This window comes from Colobus angolensis, unplaced genomic scaffold (assembly GCF_000951035.1).
Source record: "Colobus angolensis palliatus isolate OR3802 unplaced genomic scaffold, Cang.pa_1.0 Scaffold203, whole genome shotgun sequence".
Classification (NCBI taxonomy): domain Eukaryota; kingdom Metazoa; phylum Chordata; class Mammalia; order Primates; family Cercopithecidae; genus Colobus; species Colobus angolensis.
This window is the reverse complement of record NW_012115189.1, coordinates 3889384-3907287: the sequence shown is the minus strand read 5'-3', so window position 1 is coordinate 3907287 and position 17904 is coordinate 3889384. Positions and strand designations below refer to the sequence as shown.

Sequence of the window (17904 nt, the reverse complement as noted above, 5' to 3'; positions counted from 1 at the left end):
GCTCTTCTTCTGACATAATTTGCATATTGTGTTAATTTCCCTTTAGGCTGCTGCGCCAAAGGATGGATCGGCTGGATAATTTAACCTGTCGCCTGTTGAAGAAACAGGCCTTCAGACCCCAGCTGCCTGCTTATGAGTCCCTGGTGCAGGAGATCCACCACTACGTCACTAGTATCGCCAAGGCCCCTGCCGTTCAGGATCTGCTCACACGGCTCCTGCAGGCCCTCCACATGGATGGGCCACGGTCTGCCCAAGTAGCCCACAGCCTTCTAAAGGAGGAGGCCTCTTGGCAGCAGTCACACCACCAGTTCCGGAAGCGGCTGGCAGAGGAGTACACCTTCTATCCAGATGCCGTGAGCCCACTGCAGGCATCCATATTGCAGTTACAACATGGCATGAGGCTGGTGGCCTCTGAGCTCCACACCTCACTCTACAGCAGTATGGTTGGTGCAGACAGTCTGGGGACCCTGGCCACAGCCTTGCTGGCTTTCCCATCGGTGGGCCCCACCTTCCCCACTTACTATGCTCATGCAGACACTTTGTGCTCAGTGAAATCTGAGGAGGTTCTACGAGGCCTTGGGAAGCTAATCATCAAGTGCTCAGGAGGAAAGGAGTTGGAAGGCAAGGGCCAGAAAGCCTGTCCCACTCGGGAGCAGCTGCTGATGAATGCTCTCCTTTACCTGCGCTCCCATGTGTTATGCAAGGGAGAGTTGGACCAGAGGGCCCTGCAGCTCTTCAGACACGTGTGTCAGGTGAGCCATCTCTGGGAGGCCTGCCCTGCCCGCCCTCCTGCAGAGAGTCAGGTTCACAGCAGGGCAGTCTGCAGGACATTAGCATGCCTAGAGAGCACAGATAGTGTCGTTGGGGCGTGGGCATTCTGTTTTCTGTTCCTTCTTTTTCTCTGTTTACCTATCATGTTTGGGGACCTTTGCCTCTCAATTTTTAAAAGATTAAACAAAAAAAAATGAGAGCACCCTTTTTTATACACTACACATGTGTTCTCCTAGTTTGTCAGTTGTCTTTTGACTTTGTTTATGGTAATTTAGCCAGATACTTACGTCAACCGCATTAAGATGTTCCCTTATTAATAAAAGTAATTTGCTCTCATTGTATGCAGTTAAGAGAATACTAAAATTTCTAATGATCCTACCACTTAAAGCTGTATAAATGGTGCTAACATATCAGGTATCCCATTCCAGGCTTGCTTGTGTGTCTGTATATATATATTAATATTTACCTGTAGATGTATGTCTACGACACTCTAAATTTTTAAAAATTTGTTCCAGTGGCTTACAAATTTTTTTTTTAGTAGCAACAGCTTTTAAAAAATACAAATCTTAGCATAATTAACAGAAAAAAAGAGTTGCTCCAGTTGAGGTAGATTCTAATCCCCCGCCGAGCCCCTGAGACATGTCCTTAAATTGCTACAAAATGTACAACAAACCACTAATAAAGTTTATTCTATTTGATAACTCTATTTGGTTTTAAAAACTTCACGTATAGTGATTATTTTTCTGTTATTCTGTATTCTTTACCTGCTTCATATTTAGTGACTGCCAAGTATTCTATTGTATGTTTATGCCACAAGTAATTTAACTATTTTCCTATCATTGAACATTTACATTTGTATATACTTTTTTATACTTTTTACTATTTTGCCCCGCCCCCCCAAAAATAAAAAAAAAACCCAATGCCACAGTAAATAGTCTCACAGCTATATATTTGGATACAAATTTTAGAGATCAGGATTGCTGGGACAAAGACTAAACACACTTCTTAGGCTTTACATGCAAATTACCTTCCTAGATGGTGGGTGCTTATTTCCTCAACCTCAGCAGTACTGGATGGTTCTTTAATTTACAGTTTTTGCCAGTTTAAAGATCTAAAACCTTAGAAGTGGTAGGGAATTTCAGAAGTGTCTGGTAAGACACATTCCAGTTTTGCCTGATTGGTGCCCTTTGACCACCCAGTCCCTAGTCTAAGTGTTTCTTTTCTGAACCCCTTGGCCAGCTCCTTGGGGTGCCACCCAAGTGCTATCTGAACCACAGCCCTCTCATGGCCAACCCTGAGTCTGTCCTTGTTACAAAGCACCTTTATCTCTTGACAGGAAGTTCCCATTAGCTGTACTGTGGCAAGTTTTACACCTTCAAAATTATAATGACACAGCACGGGGAATCTAGGAAACTGGTTGCTGAGGCTACACACTTGGAAAACAAAACCCATTTGCTCTTTATTACATGGAATTTAGTTCTTGGATGTTGGCTTTTATTTGTTTTTGAGTCATGATACTTTCATTTTCACGAGAAATTAATAGCAAATCTTGCCTTTGTGAATGCCTCAGCAAGGAAAGCTCAGCTTCTATCTATGTGACTTTCAGGAAATCATCAATGAGTGGGATGAGCAGGAACGCATAGCCCAAGAGAAGGCTGAGCAGGAAAGCAGCCTATATAGATACAGAAGCAGGAACTCTAGGACAACCCTGAGCAAAGAGGAGGAGGAAGAACGGGAGTTCAGAAAACAGTTCCCCCTGCATGAAAAGGTAGGACAGTGGTGGCAGGGTTTGTTTTGGAATGAATTCCTTTGATGCCATATACATTCCCTCTGATGGCTTTCTCTCTCTTTCTCTTTCTGTCTCTCTCTATGTATGTATTTTAGACACTGGGTCTTGCTCTATCACCCAGGCTGGAGTGCAGTGGTGCAATCACAGCTCACTGCAGCCTCAAACTCCTGAGCTCAAATAATCCTCCCAAGTAGCTATGACTGCATGCGCATGCTACCACACCCTGCCAGTTTTTATATTTTTTACAGAGACAGGGTCTCAATATTTCACCCAGGCTGTCTCAAACTCCTGACCTCAGGTGATCCTCCCGCCTCGGCCTCCCAAAGCACAGGATTACAGGTGTGAGCCACTGTGCCCAGCCTGTAGTCTTTTAAAATATATTTTAATACATATATTAGTCCTATTTCATTTTCTCAATCATTCTTATGCTTTTTTCTTTCTTCCTTTTAGTCTGATTAGAAGTAGATTCAGATTTTTAAAAGTTCAATTGCTCTAATGCTATTTATAGGACTTTGCAGATATTTTGGTACAGCCAACGTTAGAGGAGAACAAAGGAACTTCAGATGGGCAAGAAGAGGAAGCAGCCACAAACCCAGCTCTCCTCTCCCAGAATTCAATGCAGGCGGTAATGCTGATACACCAGCAGTTGTGTCTCAACTTTGCTCGATCCCTCTGGTATCAACAGACTCTGCCGCCACATGAAGCAAAGCATTACCTCAGCCTGTTTCTGTCTTGCTATCAGACTGGGGCATCGCTTGTGACACACTTCTACCCCCTGATGGGTATAGTAGTTTACTTTTGTTATGCAGTTGGCAAATCAAAGCAAATGCAAATAGATGCTGTTGCTCCTTCTGTAACAGTCGCACTCACGAATTTCCTGTTTTCGCATAATTCGTTATTGGAGTTTCCTTGGCTTAAAGAATTTAAGCTGATTCAAGAAAATTTTTTAGGATTCTGTAATGAGATGGATTTTCATGAGTGTACAAATGGGTCAAGAAAAAGATGGATTTTTATTGTTTCGATCCTTTGGGGGGAGGGATTAATAAGGATAAGGACTTAAGTGTGTGTGTGTGTGTTTTCCTTAGCATTATTTCAGCTTTCTGTCAAATAGCGTTAGTGCTTTTCAAATGAAATAATATATACCTGGGAGCAACCAGTCTCGTGGAATATGGTTTAATAGTTGCTTCAGTGCAGTTTCCTACATGATTTCATGGCATTATTTCATACAAGTAGGAAGGAGGCTTTAAGTTTCCTTTCTGTTTACCTAGAATAGGTATAAAAACTGGGAATTTGGATGCAGTGAATTAACCCCTACACCATTTTGTTTATACCTAGGCAGTTTCTGACTTCCTTTGCGTATTCTAGAAACTTGAGAGCTTTAGGTAGCTACCATGGTATTAGGATTACAGTTCTCTAGGCCAGTATTGCTTTGGGGGAGAATAGCATTCATCAGTCCCCAATTAGTTCATTGTTGCTGATTCATTTATTTATGTATTCATTTATTTTTTTGAGACAGAGTCTTGCTCTGTTGCTCAGGCTGGAGTGCAGTGGCACGATCTCAGCTCACTGCAACCTCTGCCTCCCAGGTTCAAGCAATTCTTGTGCCTTAGCTCCCCAAGAAATTGGGATTACAGGCACAAGCATGTCTGGTTCATGTTTGTATTTTTAGTAGAAATGAGGTTTCACCATATTGGCCAGGATGGTCTCAAACTCGTGGCCTCAAGCAATCTGCCTGTCTCGGCCTCCCAAAGTGCTAGAATTACAGACATGAGCCACTGTGCCTGGCCACGTTGCTGACATCTTTTTGACATGCTGATGGATCAACTTACTGAGTTCACTGACTTTACCGTGATGTTAACTTCACAGGAGTTGAACTGAATGACCGACTCTTGGGAAGCCAACTTTTGGCCTGCACCCTCTCCCATAACACACTCTTTGGGGAGGCACCCTCAGACCTGATGATGAAACCTGATGGGCCCTATGACTTCTACCAGCATCCCAATGTTCCAGAAGCCCGGCAGTGTCAACCTGTGCTTCAAGGTTTCTCAGAGGCTGTCAGTCACTTGCTGCGGGACTGGCCAGAACACCCAGCGCTTGAACAGGTAGGGCAGCTGTTGAGGAAGGAATGCTCACAGTACTGAATCTGCAGGGAGGATGCAGCCTCACCATCATCCCTGGGGGCACCCCCTTGCACATGCATACGTATAAACAAAAGCTTAAAGAACTGCAGTTCAGTGAGATGCTACTTACTAACTGTAGGATGAACATACCAGTTTTGTATTTCTCTTTTATAAATGATGTTTGGGGATTCTGTTAATTTTATTTGTTGGTTAGGAGTTGCTGACCACATAATAAAATGTTGCCATGTTGCTCTGTTTATTCAGAGGTATTTTAAAAGTAGAGAATTGTGGGGAAACTTCTGGTCAGGACTCTCTTCAGTACCCTGTGACTTTGGATCACTGGTATTCCTACTGAGATACCCAAATCTTTATTTCTGCAGCTCCTGGTTGTAGTGGACAGAATTCGTAATTTCCCACTTTCCAGTCCCATCTCAAAGTTCCTGAATGGCTTAGAGATCCTTCTGGCAAAGGCACAGGTGAGCTAATCCCTCTGTTCCTCATTTTTGTTGGTGGTCAGTTGGCAAAAGATGTATCTTGTGGCACCTTTGTTGTTAGACAGAAAATTATAGTTTCGGCTGGAAAAAGGTAAACATCCTTCGTTTTTCTGGCATGGGGTGAGATCATTGCCAGTGAGGCCGTTGCCCCTGTGGTGAGGTTTAGCTGCCTTGCCTTTTATCCAGTGGGATGCAGTATCCACCGGTAATGAGGGTGCACTCCTTCCAGCCTTCCAGGTGGGCCTTCAGTCCAACTGAGTGCCCACATACACTATCCCCTTCAGTGCCTTCATGGCCTGAGTCAGCTGTTGCCTCCTCATTGGACAGGAAAGGGCCACATGTCTTTGTTCTAGGTCAGATAGCAAACAGCACAAATTCAGACTCCAGTCTGTAAACACTGTGCTTTTTTGCCAGCCTCTAAACTTGGCTCTGGTGGAGTTCTGTCATATGAACAGAAAGAACTTGAAGCTAGATACACTAAATTCATTCCTGCAGTTGGTACAAGTTGTTTAAGGGCCCAGTAGTCTTCAGTCAAGCAAAGTTCAAGATGTTCTTGAGGGAGGAGGTGATTATGGCATTGAATAATGTCCATAGTAAATTTTATCTTTGTTTCTTTAGGATTGGGAGGAAAATGCAAGTCGAACTTTGTCTTTGCGGAAACATCTTGATTTGATCAGTCAGATGATCATTCGGTGGCGTAAACTGGAGCTGAAGTAAGTGACTCTCCTTCCCTCTCCTAAACTTAGGTTGTAAGGGCTTTTGTTTTTTGCTAGTTTAAATTTCTTCAGGATTTATATAGTATTACAGCTACAGAATGTGCTTTTCAGTTATTAATCACAGCGTTAACAGTAGGGCATTAAAATCACCTGAATACAGTCCAGACAACAGCATATATTCTTGAGGGAGGAAACGGGGTGACTCCTCCATCTCCATTTGGGAGGAGAGGATAGTAAGCATGTAGCCTCTGCATCTCTGGAGTCAGATATTTCAAATGGGTTCCCTAAATGCCTCCTTGGCTTCTTCTCATTTCAGCTGCTGGTCCATGAGTTTGGATAATACTATGAAGCGCCACACCGAGAAATCGACCAAGCACTGGTTCTCCATCTATCAAATGCTTGAGAAGCACATGCAGGAACAAACAGAAGAACAGGAAGGTAATGCCTGGCAATACATTTCCTGCCCACTTAGAGCTTCCCAGCTAAATGGAGTGCTGCAAAGTGTAAGATTTTCCTGTTCTCGCTTCTCCTGCTACACTGATTTCATGGGAATGCCTCTCATTTGACTTCATGATATTTTTGAGAGGTCAGCCAAGAAAACTGTAAATCGTGCTTGTCTAACTGAGAGAATAATAACAAAAGTCTGAGAGGTTTAAATGTCTTCTCCAAAAGTCTAGAGAACCAGTCATATGATAAGGTTTCCTTCTTCTCTATGTCCATGATAGAAGTCAACTGAAAGTTGACTTTTGGGTAGGTAGTAGCCAATATGCTTGAATGAACAGTCTTTTTTTTTTATACTTGTGACAAGCATCTTATAATTCATTTTCATAATTTGCTGTGAGTGCATTTAACACATGCCCTGTGTGCAGCGGCTACTTTTATTTGTTTATATTTATCTATTTTTGTCTTGCTCTGTTGCCCAGGCTGGAGTACAGTGGTGCGATCTCATCTCACTGCACCCTCCGCCTCCCAGGCCTAAGCGATTCTCTCCTACTTCAGCCTCCTGGGTAGCTGGGATTACTGGTGCCCACCACCATACCTGACTAATTTTTGTATTTTTAGTAGAGACGAGGTTTCACCACGTTGGCCAGGCTGGTTTTGAACTCCTTACCTCAAATGATCCACCCGCCTTGGCCTCTCAGAGTGCTGGGATTACAGGCATGAGCCACCACACCTGGCCTGCTACTTTTAAATCAGCTTAGAATTTAGCCGTGGTCCTTGCTTGAGAGCTTCACATTGTGATGTCTACCTCTTGGCCATCCATAGTATCCCAAATAGATTGCGTGCACGTCATGGTTGAAGGAACATATATATTTTCCTCTTTGAATTTTTAAAGATGACAAACAGATGACCTTGATGTTGTTGGTCAGCACGTTACAAGCATTTATTGAAGGATCCTCGCTGGGAGAGTTCCATGTGCGACTTCAGATGTTACTGGTTTTCCATTGTCACGTCTTGCTGATGCCACAGGTTGAAGGAAAGGGTGAGGATTTTTTTTTTCCCTTTCCTTTGACATTGCATTACTAAAATGAGTTAGGCTTTGAATTTTCTACATGAGACAGGTGCCTCGTTGCACTCTAGGTTTTAAATAAGACATAGTTATGTTTAATGCGATTCACATTAGATATAGAGAAGAACATTCAAAATGAGGTGCAGATGACTAGTGAGCTCTGGCAGAAGTAAATTGCCAGGTGAAGATCTCAGGACCTAGCATGTTGAGGCAGCACATCTCTCTGTCTAGACACTATAAATGTCCTGCTAAGCTGCTGCTTGATCCAGGCCATTATTAGTTTCTTTCATCCAGTGAAAGCACTGCCAACTGTCAAGGAACTGCACATAAAACTGCCCGCTGTCAAGTACTATCCCTGACCACAGCAATTGGGATAAAAGTCTTACTACAAGATGAGTATAGATTGTACGTGAATGAGCATTTGAGGTGAACTGCTTAATATGCCATCTTTTTAAAAAAGCTCAGTTTCTTCTGATTTTACAATAAGATTCACAGAAAGAATTTGACATTGATTTTAGAAGAACCTAGGAGTACATCATCTTCAAGAAAAAAAAGTGCAAAAAAAATCTGTTATAAGCAGAAGTGAAAAATAGGGGAGTGTTGACAGCCTGCATCTCTGGGAAATGCTAAACTCAGACAGGATCCCTAAATAACATGCCTGTGAAACTCAGTGTAATCTCATGGCATAGAGAGTAATGAGGAAGGATTATCACTGAAATATGAAGGCCACAGCTGGCACCAGTAGCACATGCAGCAAGTGTGGTGTTTTTGTTTCCTTTTCATTTCTTCCAGATTCACTTTGCAGTGTTCTATGGAATTTGTACCATTATTACAAGCAATTCTTTGACCGGGTCCAGGCCAAAATTGTGGAACTTCGTTCCCCCCTAGAAAAAGAACTTAAAGTAAGATGAACAGCTGTCGTGATCACTCTTGGGAGGACAAAATCAGCAAATTCTCTTTCGTTAACCCTGTTGTCCATTTAACACTGAGGCAGGGACCTAGGGGAATACAGGAAAGCATTGCCACTGCTAGGGAGGATGGCAATATGTACATCGGTGGCATTGACTTTTTTTGTCACCTGCAGAATGTGTGAGGGATTGGTGGAGTGGCCAGTCAGAGCCTCCTCAGAGGACTGCCACAGAAATCTGTTTGTGCTCCCCTGGTCTTGCCCAGGCCTGTCTCCCACCTCAGAGCTATGCCATGTCGTGCTGGTCCACACACCATTGAATTACCACGGAGGAAGGAGGGACCTCTCTTTTTGATATTCCCAGTGGTTGTGGAACCAACCATTTTACAAGGGACGTGACTAACTTGGCGGTTCCTAAGCTGGAGTATATGTCAGGTGACTTAGTGACTATAGCAGCTCTCCCTTTTTTTTTTTTTTAAATCACTTTGAGACCAAAACGTGTTGTTTTTGTTTTTTGAGACCGAGTCTCACTCTGTTGTCTAGGCAGGAGTGCAGTGGCACGATCTCAGCTCACTGCAGCCTCTGCCTCCCAGGTTCAAGCAATTCTCCTGCCTCAGCCTCCTGAGTAGCTGGGATTACAGGTGCACACCACCAAGCCTGGCTATTTTTTCTATTTTTAGTAGAGACGGGGTTTCACCATGTTGGCCAGGATGGCCTTAATCTCCTGACCTTGTGATCCGCCCACTGTGGCCTCCCAAAGTGCTGGGATTACAGGTGTGAGCCACCACACCTGGCCCATGGTTTCTTTTTCAGACTTGTTTTACTTGTTCACTGACACACAGTCCTGTGTTTGGGATAGAGTGGGTCTTTGCTGAACAGAAATCTAGAAAGAAACAGAATCACAGTAGCTTTATAAAGCCATTTCTTGAACATCATTTATCTTACAGGAATTTGTTAAGATTTCCAGGTGGAATGATGTCAGCTTCTGGTCCATTAAACAATCTGTAGAAAAGACACACAGGTAATCTGTCTTTTAAAACTGGGGACAACCAAAATAGAATTTTTGTGGTTGGGAGCAAGACTACATAGTTACCATAACCTGACTTAATATTAAGTGTGTTAAACTTCTCAAAAAATAACACTTTGATTGTTTTGATGTTGCTTTCAACACCACCCTCTTCTTCTCTGAGCAAAGTCTACCTGCAGTAAGGATTGGTGTGCCTTGAGACAAAGCATGTCTCAAGTCTTCTGCCACCCACTAGCTGTATACTTTGAGCAAAGCAATCCCATTCTTTCTGGCTTTAGTTTCTCTTCTAGAAAAGGAGGATAAAAATAACTGCCATACTTTTTCTCTTAAAAATAAAACAACTATTAATATTTAGGGAGATCACTGTATATAAAAGGTACAGGGTATTAAATTATGTATGGATGCATGATCATGTATATTTTGTATTTCTTCACTTGCTAATCCAATTTTTTTCTTCTTATCTCTGTGATTACCTGGGGACAGGACCCTCTTTAAATTCATGAAGAAATTTGAAGCAGTCCTGAGTGAACCCTGCCGGTCATCCCTGGTGGAGAGCGACAAAGAAGAACAGCCTGACTTTTTGCCCAGGCCAACAGATGGAGCTGCAGTTGAACCGTCTTCCATTCAGAATCTGAACAGGGCACTGAGGGAGACTCTGTTAGCTCAACCAGCAGCTGGGCAGGTACTTGGTTGTGGGACAGTGCTGGCTTATTCCCAAGCCGGTCAAGTGGGATCTATGTGTTATGTGCAAGGCATGCCTCAGTACTAGACAAGAAAATGCCTTTGAAATCTTATTCTTTGGACATATATAGTATGTATTTATTTGCCTGACTTGCCTGCAAAATAAGGCAAAAAATCTTGATCTCGTTGGTAAAAGGTTTTTTTTTTTTTTTTTTTGCTTTTTTTTGAGACAGAGTCTCATGCTGTTGCCCAGGCATGATTGTGGCTGACTGCAGTCTCAACTTCCTGGGCTCAAATGATCCTTCCATGTCAACCTCCTGAGTGCTGGGACCACATTCACATGCCACCATGCCCGGCTAATTTTTTTTTTTATTTTTTGTAGAGATGAGGTCTCACTTTGTTGCCCAGGCTGGTCTCAAACTTTTAGTCTTTTTTTTTTTTTTTGAGACGGAGTCTTGCCCTGTCACCCAGGCTGGAGTGCAGTGACGTGATCTTGGCTCACTGCAAGCTCCGCCTCCTGGGTTCAGGCCATTCTCCTGCCTCAGCCTCCCGAGTAGCTGGGACTACAGGCTCCTGCCACCACGCCTGGCTAATTTTTTGTATTTTTTAGTAGAGATGGGGTTTCACCATGTTAGCCAGGAAGGTCTGAATCTCCTGATCCGCCCACCTTGGCCTCCGAAAGTGCTGGGATTACAGGTATGAGCCACCGCGCTGGCCGGACTTGAGTATTAAGTGATCCTCCCTGCCTCTGCCTCCCAAAGAGCGGGGATTATGGGCGTGAGTCATCACACGTGGCCTTGCTGCTTAAAATTTAATGTCAGCCTGTGAGAAATAATTGTGCTTTTACCTGTGAACATTTCATCTGCTATGAGCAAAGATTTGAAGCATCAGTTTAAGAATATGCCATTGAAGATGTCTGTGGGCTACCACATGAGGAAGCTACTGCACAGGGTGTGAATATGTGCCATGATGTGCTGGTTTATAGCAGATGCTGATTACTGTGGTGTAAATACTCCCATTATGACCAATTTCAAGAACCAACAGTTAAGATTTGGCTTGCAAAATTTCTGAAAATTTAACAGTGATAAATCTTGAGTTAGCAGGTCTGTTATAGAATGGATGTTCCTGCTTCATGTCCTTGGGTGTGGGGAGCTCCAGGATTGGAAGGCACTCTTCAGGAGAGTAATTTCTGGGTAGGCATAGTGGCTCACGGCTGTAATCCCAGCACCTTGGGAGGCTGAGGCAGGAGGATCACTTGAGCCCAGGAGTTTGAGACCAGCCTAGGCAACACATGAGACCCTGTCTCCCCAGAAAAAATTACTTTTTAAATAGTAATTAGTTTTGTTTTCTTATTGTATTTCCTACTGAGGTTCACAGAGTTAGTAATGAACGTCCTTAAGCTATTTTTGTCATTTTAGTTGTTCAAAACTCATAATAGAAACTGAACATATAGCCATAAGATGGCTGCAGAGATACGATATGGCTACCAAATTTATTTTCTTTTGACTGTATTTGTCAGCTCACTGCTTCTGTCATTCTGATCAACAATTTTGATTTGCTGATAATGACAACATAGGAAGTTCAGGAGAAAACTAAAATATGCCCTTGACGGACGAAAGCTCTTCCCTTCATTTGATATCTGAATTCCTGTGTCTGGGGTGCGGTGGCTCATGCCTGTAATCCCAGCACTTTGGGAAGCCAAGGCAGGCGGATCATTTGAGACTCAGAGTTCGAAATCAGCCTGGCCAACATGGTAAAACCCTGTCTCAATTAAAAATACAAAATATAGCAGGGCGTGGTGATGCATGCCTGCAATCCCAGCTATTTGGGAGGCTGAGGCACGAGAATTGCTTGAATCTGGGAGGCGGAGGTTGTAGTGAGCCAAGATCAGGTCACTGCACTTCAGCTTGGGTGACAAAGCCAGACCCTGTCTCAAAAAAAAGGAAAGAAATCTGAATTCCTGAAATTTGAACTGTTGCTTAGGGGTAAATGGTCATAGGAGTAGAACCAGTTTCGCCTGGCTACTGTGTCTGAGAAACACAAAGTGGCTCAGCACCTTGAGGGCAGCAATGATATTATTCATTCTACTCTGTTCATAATTCAGAACTGGAGGCTCCTTGTGGCTATCATAGCAAGCATTGCTGGATGTAGGGGCATGGGGATCCTTCCGTTATAGTGATCTTATATGGAGCAGTAATACGGTTTTCTAAATATCTGCAGTATGTCTCTCTTAATTTTAGTGATGCTATATTTGTTCTCATGAGACTTCGGACATGGTGATAATTTAATATTTGCTGAACTAGGGATGTGTTTGTGTGTGCAACAATTAAATTTAATTCCTATGCAGGTTAAAATGATGCCTGCCATTCTTGGCAGTGAGGCTAACCTGTCCTTTGTCTCACAGGCCACAATTCCAGAGTGCTGTCAGGGCACTGCTCCTTCCGGCTTCGAAGGGGAGCTTCTGTGTCGCTTGCCAAAACTCAGGAAACGCATGAGGAAGATGTGTCTGACGTTCATGAAGGAGAGCCCCCTGCCTTGCCTTGTGGAGGGCCTTGATCAGTTCACAGGTGGGTGCCAGCATCCAGGTCAAGGGTGGATCTTTCTGTTTTCCCCAGTGGCGCAGGAGGGCTGAGAATGTGGCACCTGTGTCCTTTTTTGATATCCTGTGTAGTGCTGAACAGTTGACTGAATAAGCAAGTGGGCTTAAAAACTCACAGAGCTCAGAAACAGGAGCCTACTGAGAACACACAGTCATAATTTTCACATTGTCGTCCTCTCATGTAACCTGGCACTGTGCCATCTTTTATGAGCGCCTTGTCTATACTAGTTCCTGTTGGTTGGCGTTACAGGTAAAGGGGCACAGAGGTGGATTTCCCAGTGTCTAAGCTGTCCCCACTGTCAAGAAGTTGTCTCATTTGAGGAGGATTCATCCCCATCTTCTTGCTTTCTTCACTTCAGAGAGGCACAGCAGTTTCATTTCTCAGGCTGTCTTTGCTCAGAGAAAGTGAGAGCCAAGATCTCATAGTGTAACACAGCAATAGCTGGGAAGGGAGCCCAGAATTTTATAGAATGTTTGGGCCCCTGGCAGCCTCTGACTACCTCCTTCAACCCATCTACCCCTGACCCGCAGTGAGTGTGCTGTCAGTGAGGCTGGGTTTCTTTTAATGAGGTTGCATCTAATCTCGGAGCTCTTCTTTTTTTAAAACTTGTCAGTGTTGCTCAAGGTGACTCAAGCCTGGAGATGGGGGTGAGTGGAATACAGATCCGTTTGCATCTCCTGGAGAGGGGACGCGCTGCGGGATGTGAAGCCTCCCTTATCCTCTAACTCTCCCGCACCGTCAGTCTGATGTCTTCGGTGTCCTTGTACTCACTGGTGACTGCCTGTGTTTGGCTGGTAGTGCTGCCTTAATGCAGTACCACAGACTGGGTGGCTTCAGTGTGAGGCTAAAAGTTCAAGATCAAGGCGTCAGCAGGGTTGATTACTTCTGAAGCCTCTCTCCTTGGCTTGCAGATGGCCACCTTCTCACTGTGTCCTCCCGTGGTCACTCTTCAGCTGTGTGTTCTGTGTCCTGATCTCTTCTTTTAAGGACTTCAGTCAGATTAGATTAGAGCCCGTTCTCATTTCACCTTCATTACCTCTCTAAAGGCCCTGTCTCCAGCTATAGTCACATTCTGAAGTTCTAGGGGTTGGGACTTTTAACATGTGAATTGAGGGGTAAGGGAAGACATAACCCAGCCTATAACACTGCCTGCAGCAGGGAGGCGGCACCCTTGTGTTATTGGTACCCACGTGTATTCAGGAAGGCAGCTTGGTGCTGTATAGAAAGAACTTGGGCTTTGGAGTAAGGTAGGCCAGTGTTCAAGTCCTGGCTCATCTACTCATTAACCACATGGCCTTCAAATAGTGACTAGACCTCACTGAGCCTTTCTTGAAGTCTGTAAAATGGAGCTACAAATAGGTGCTTCTGAAGTTGTGCACATGAAAAGAGAATTTACCACGTACTAGCTATAAGTGGAAACTCAACATACATTAATCTGAAATTTCCTTCAAGTGATTATAAAGTTCTAGTATAATGCACTGCACATAGTTGGTGCTCAATAAGTGCATTTGCTTGATTGATTATAAAACCCCTAAATACAAAAGAATGACTGCTGCTGTTTGGGTTGTTATTGTCAAGAGACTTGAAATCCTGTATGTTATTTTTCTATTTCCATACACCTTGACCAGTTTGGTTAAAACACTTAATGAGATTTTACCAAATGCTAGGGACTGTGTTAAGTACCCAGGGTATAAAGATGAATGATACTTGGCCTTTGTTCTCCAAAAGGTCCCTGGTGTTGGGTAACAAACACATTACCAGACCCCTGGGATTTTCTTATTGTCTCCCCTCCCCACCTTGTTTTCTCTTACAGGTGAAGTGATTTCCTCTGTGAGTGAGCTGCAGAGCTTAAAGGTGGAACCCTCTGCAGAGAAGGAGAAGCAGCGGTCAGAAGCCAAGCACATTCTCATGCAAAAACAGCGAGCTTTGTCAGACCTCTTTAAACACCTTGCAAAAATTGGTAAGGTTCTCACTTGAAACCCAGTGAAATGTAGTCACCAACTTTTACGAAGAGAAATGATATGTCTGATTTGGGGGAAATTCCATAGACAGTTGAGATAGTGGACAACAGAAGGTACAGGCAAGGTTTCCAGATGTCTAAGAGTTCCACTCACATGCAGGAAAATCCTATGACCAGCCATCTATGATTCCCAGATACTTTCCGCTTTGTATGAGGTTTCTCAGAATCTATATTTTTATTTATGTTATATGTTACGTGTTGTTATGTTATGTTATGTTATTGAGATTGAGTCTCGCTCTGTCACTCAGGCTGGAGTGCAGTGGTGCAATCTCGGCTCACTGCAACCTCTGCCTCTTGTTGCCCAGGCTGGAGTGCAATGGCGTGATTTTGGTTCACTGCAACCTCTGCCTCCTGGGTTCAAGCGATTCTCTTGCCTTAGCCTCCCAAGCAGCTGGGACTACACCACGCCCGGCTAATTTTTGTATTTTTACTAGAGACGCGGCTCCACCGTGTTAGCCAGGATGGTCTCAATCTCCTGATCTTGTGATCTGCCTACCTCAGCCTCCCAAAGTGCTGGGATTACAGGCGTGAGCACCACGCCTGGCAGAATCTGTATTTTTAAAATTTCTGTCACTGCATGCTGTACCATTGTTTGCTGCATAACGTAGAGAACAGTGCTTCTCAAACTTGAACGTGCATGTGAATTCACCTGGGGAATCTTGTGGAAGTGCCACTACAGATCCTGTTTCAGTTGGTGTGGGTGCATCCTGAGAGTCTGCATTTCTAACAAGCTCTCAGGTGATGCTGTTTAGAAGACTTTGCTTTGAGTAGCAAGAGAAAGGGGGGGCACATCCATTCTCTTCTAAGCATCTTTGCTTAAACAAATGCTGTTTATTTCCTAGGTTTGTCACATCGCAAAGGTCTTGCATGGGCCCGTTCAAAAAATCCTCAAGAGATGCTTCATCTTCACCCGTTAGATCTCCGGAGCGCATTGTCCATCGTCAGCAGCACTCGGGAGGCTGATTCTAGGTTTGTCTGTTTTTTTTCCCTACTTATAAATGGAACAAGTAATTTAAAACTTATCCTCATTTGCAAAAATGGGGATAGCAACACCACTGTGGCTACCAAAAGTGCCTGGCTCAGGAGCTGACTCCTGGTGGACATTCAAATGAAAGCATGAAGCTGGGTGCGGTGGTTCATCCCTGTAATCCCAGCACTTTGGGAGTCTGAGGTGGGCAGATCACTTGAGGTCAGGAGTTCAAGACCAGCCTGACCAACATGGCAAAACTCTGTGTCTACTAAAAAATACAAAATATTAGCCAAGTATGGTGGCACATGCCTGTAATCCCAGCTATTCAGGAGGCCGAGGCAGGAGTATTGCTTGAACCCAGGAGGTAGAGGTTGCAGTGAGCTGAGATTACACCACTGCAATCCAGCCTGGGTAGCAAAGTAAGACTGTCTCAAAAAAAACATTTCTTTTCTTTCTCTTTCTTCCTTGCATTCACCTCTCCATTCTTCTTCTTCTTTTTTTTTTTTTTTGTCTTGATTTTCCTGAGGTCTACTCACTTCATTTGATCATATGTGTGGAAATCTAATAGAAAATGGTATATTTTTAGTTGCTCTATATACATACACTCCTCATAAGTTCTAATGTTATTGAATTTGCAAGTCCATACACTATTGAGACAGGCAGAGCTACCTGTATTTACAGCACTGCAGAGGATGTTGTGAATGATGCTTTGCATGAACTGGGTATAGTACACATGTGTGTTTTATTTGCTCAGTTGGCCCTCCCAGGGCTTTAAATTTGAATTCAACAGAATATTGTGGAAGGGAAATTTTACATAAGTATTCTGGATTTTCGGGTTTTCAGGAAAATTTGCCAAGTAGGCTTGCATTCCCATTTGGTCAGCAGTGTTGTAGTTGAATAGTAGTTTCCTCCTTTTGAAAGGACACATGCTCTGCAGCTTACTTGAACCCTCAACAACCCCTGTGTCTTCCCCACATTGAGGTCAGCTGTCACTGCCATGCATCATTTTGTGCTTGGCTGTCCTCAGTCCTCTTACGTTATTTGCCTGGCCCCTGTAGGCATCAGAGTTTATGACCCCCTAGCCTCCACTGCCAAGATAGGAAGATTTCATTGAAGAAACCATATTGTCAGCAAAATTTATTTCCTCATGATACTTCCAGTGCTAAGTTAAGTAAAGGACTAATGAGTGCCTCACTGAATGAGTCCTCATAGAAGTAAACCACCTCAGACAGCTGACTCTTGGTTATGGCCAAATATACCAGTATCTGAGTTTTTCAGGATCCAGGGTGGGAGAGCGTGGTTTTAATTAAGTAAATGATGTTGATATCTTTTCCAGGCTGCTTACAGAAATCTCGTCTTCATGGGATGGATGCCAGAAGTATTTTTATCGCTCTCTTGCACGGCATGCCAGGCTTAACGCAGCACTAGCAACTCCTGCCAAGGTAGAATGATAGAACATGAGTCTTGCAGGGGCTCAGGGAAAGCTCTTGTTCTGTTCATCCCAGGGCCGCATTCTCAGACCTTGTTAAGTGATAACAGCCTGTTAGTGGAACTGAGCTTTTTGCAGTACATCCTTTAACTTAAAATAAATATCAGTGTAATTTTGTGCAAAATCAGAGAACACCTTAAATAAATTCTGTTACACTTGCCAGCAGGACAAATTTTCTTAATGTTTAAGAAAAATTAAAAACTTCAAATTGAGAATGCCATCTTTAGATCTTTCTTCCCTTTGTGAATTGAGAAAAGACCACTAATAAATGCATTTTGGAGGTAAATCCAGTTCCTTTGTATGGAATATCAATGATCGGTGCAAGAATAATTGGAGAAACACTGCTCAAAAAAATGAATGTGTCACCTCTAGAGTGCAGCGTGTCTGATGCTTATAGTAGAAACAACTTTCTAGAGGCACATCTGTGGGTGTTTGCCAGCAGCCCCTTCAGCATGTTTTTCCTCCTTCTGCCAGGAAATGGGCATGGGCAACGTGGAGCGGTGCAGAGGGTTCTCAGCACATTTGATGAAGATGCTCATCCAACAGCGGCGCTCCCTGACCACGCTCAGTGAGCAGTGGATCATCCTCAGGTATCAGCCGATGAGTTGGGCTTGTGGCATGAATTCAGAAGAATTAGATCCAAGTCAGCTCAGAGTTGTTGCACATGGGGAGAGGAATAAGACATGCTCTTAATTGTGAAATGAATTTAAGGCCCAAAGAGACAGGTAGGGTTTCTCCTAGCTCTGCCCCTTGTTTTCAGTGATATGCTTCTAGTGTCCCTCTCCCTCTGTGCTCTGACTGAACCTCCTG

The 17904-nt window shown here is 43.7% G+C and overlaps 1 protein-coding gene across 1 annotated transcript in view; it reads left to right on the top strand.

Annotated features, from left to right (window-relative positions):
- MDN1 (MDN1, midasin homolog (yeast)) overlaps positions 1-17904 on the top strand; it is a 205712-nt gene that overhangs the window by 154450 nt on the left and 33358 nt on the right. Inside the window, exons 62-77 of the mRNA XM_011941954.1 lie at positions 47-752; positions 2378-2539; positions 3069-3342; positions 4427-4662; positions 5061-5156; positions 5793-5887; positions 6207-6328; positions 7227-7373; positions 8193-8302; positions 9255-9328; positions 9818-10016; positions 12420-12582; positions 14429-14575; positions 15478-15604; positions 16942-17047; positions 17569-17684. Coding sequence (XP_011797344.1) covers positions 47-752; positions 2378-2539; positions 3069-3342; positions 4427-4662; positions 5061-5156; positions 5793-5887; positions 6207-6328; positions 7227-7373; positions 8193-8302; positions 9255-9328; positions 9818-10016; positions 12420-12582; positions 14429-14575; positions 15478-15604; positions 16942-17047; positions 17569-17684 — 2880 coding nt within the window. The remainder of the gene's footprint in view (positions 1-46; positions 753-2377; positions 2540-3068; positions 3343-4426; positions 4663-5060; positions 5157-5792; positions 5888-6206; positions 6329-7226; positions 7374-8192; positions 8303-9254; positions 9329-9817; positions 10017-12419; positions 12583-14428; positions 14576-15477; positions 15605-16941; positions 17048-17568; positions 17685-17904) is intronic.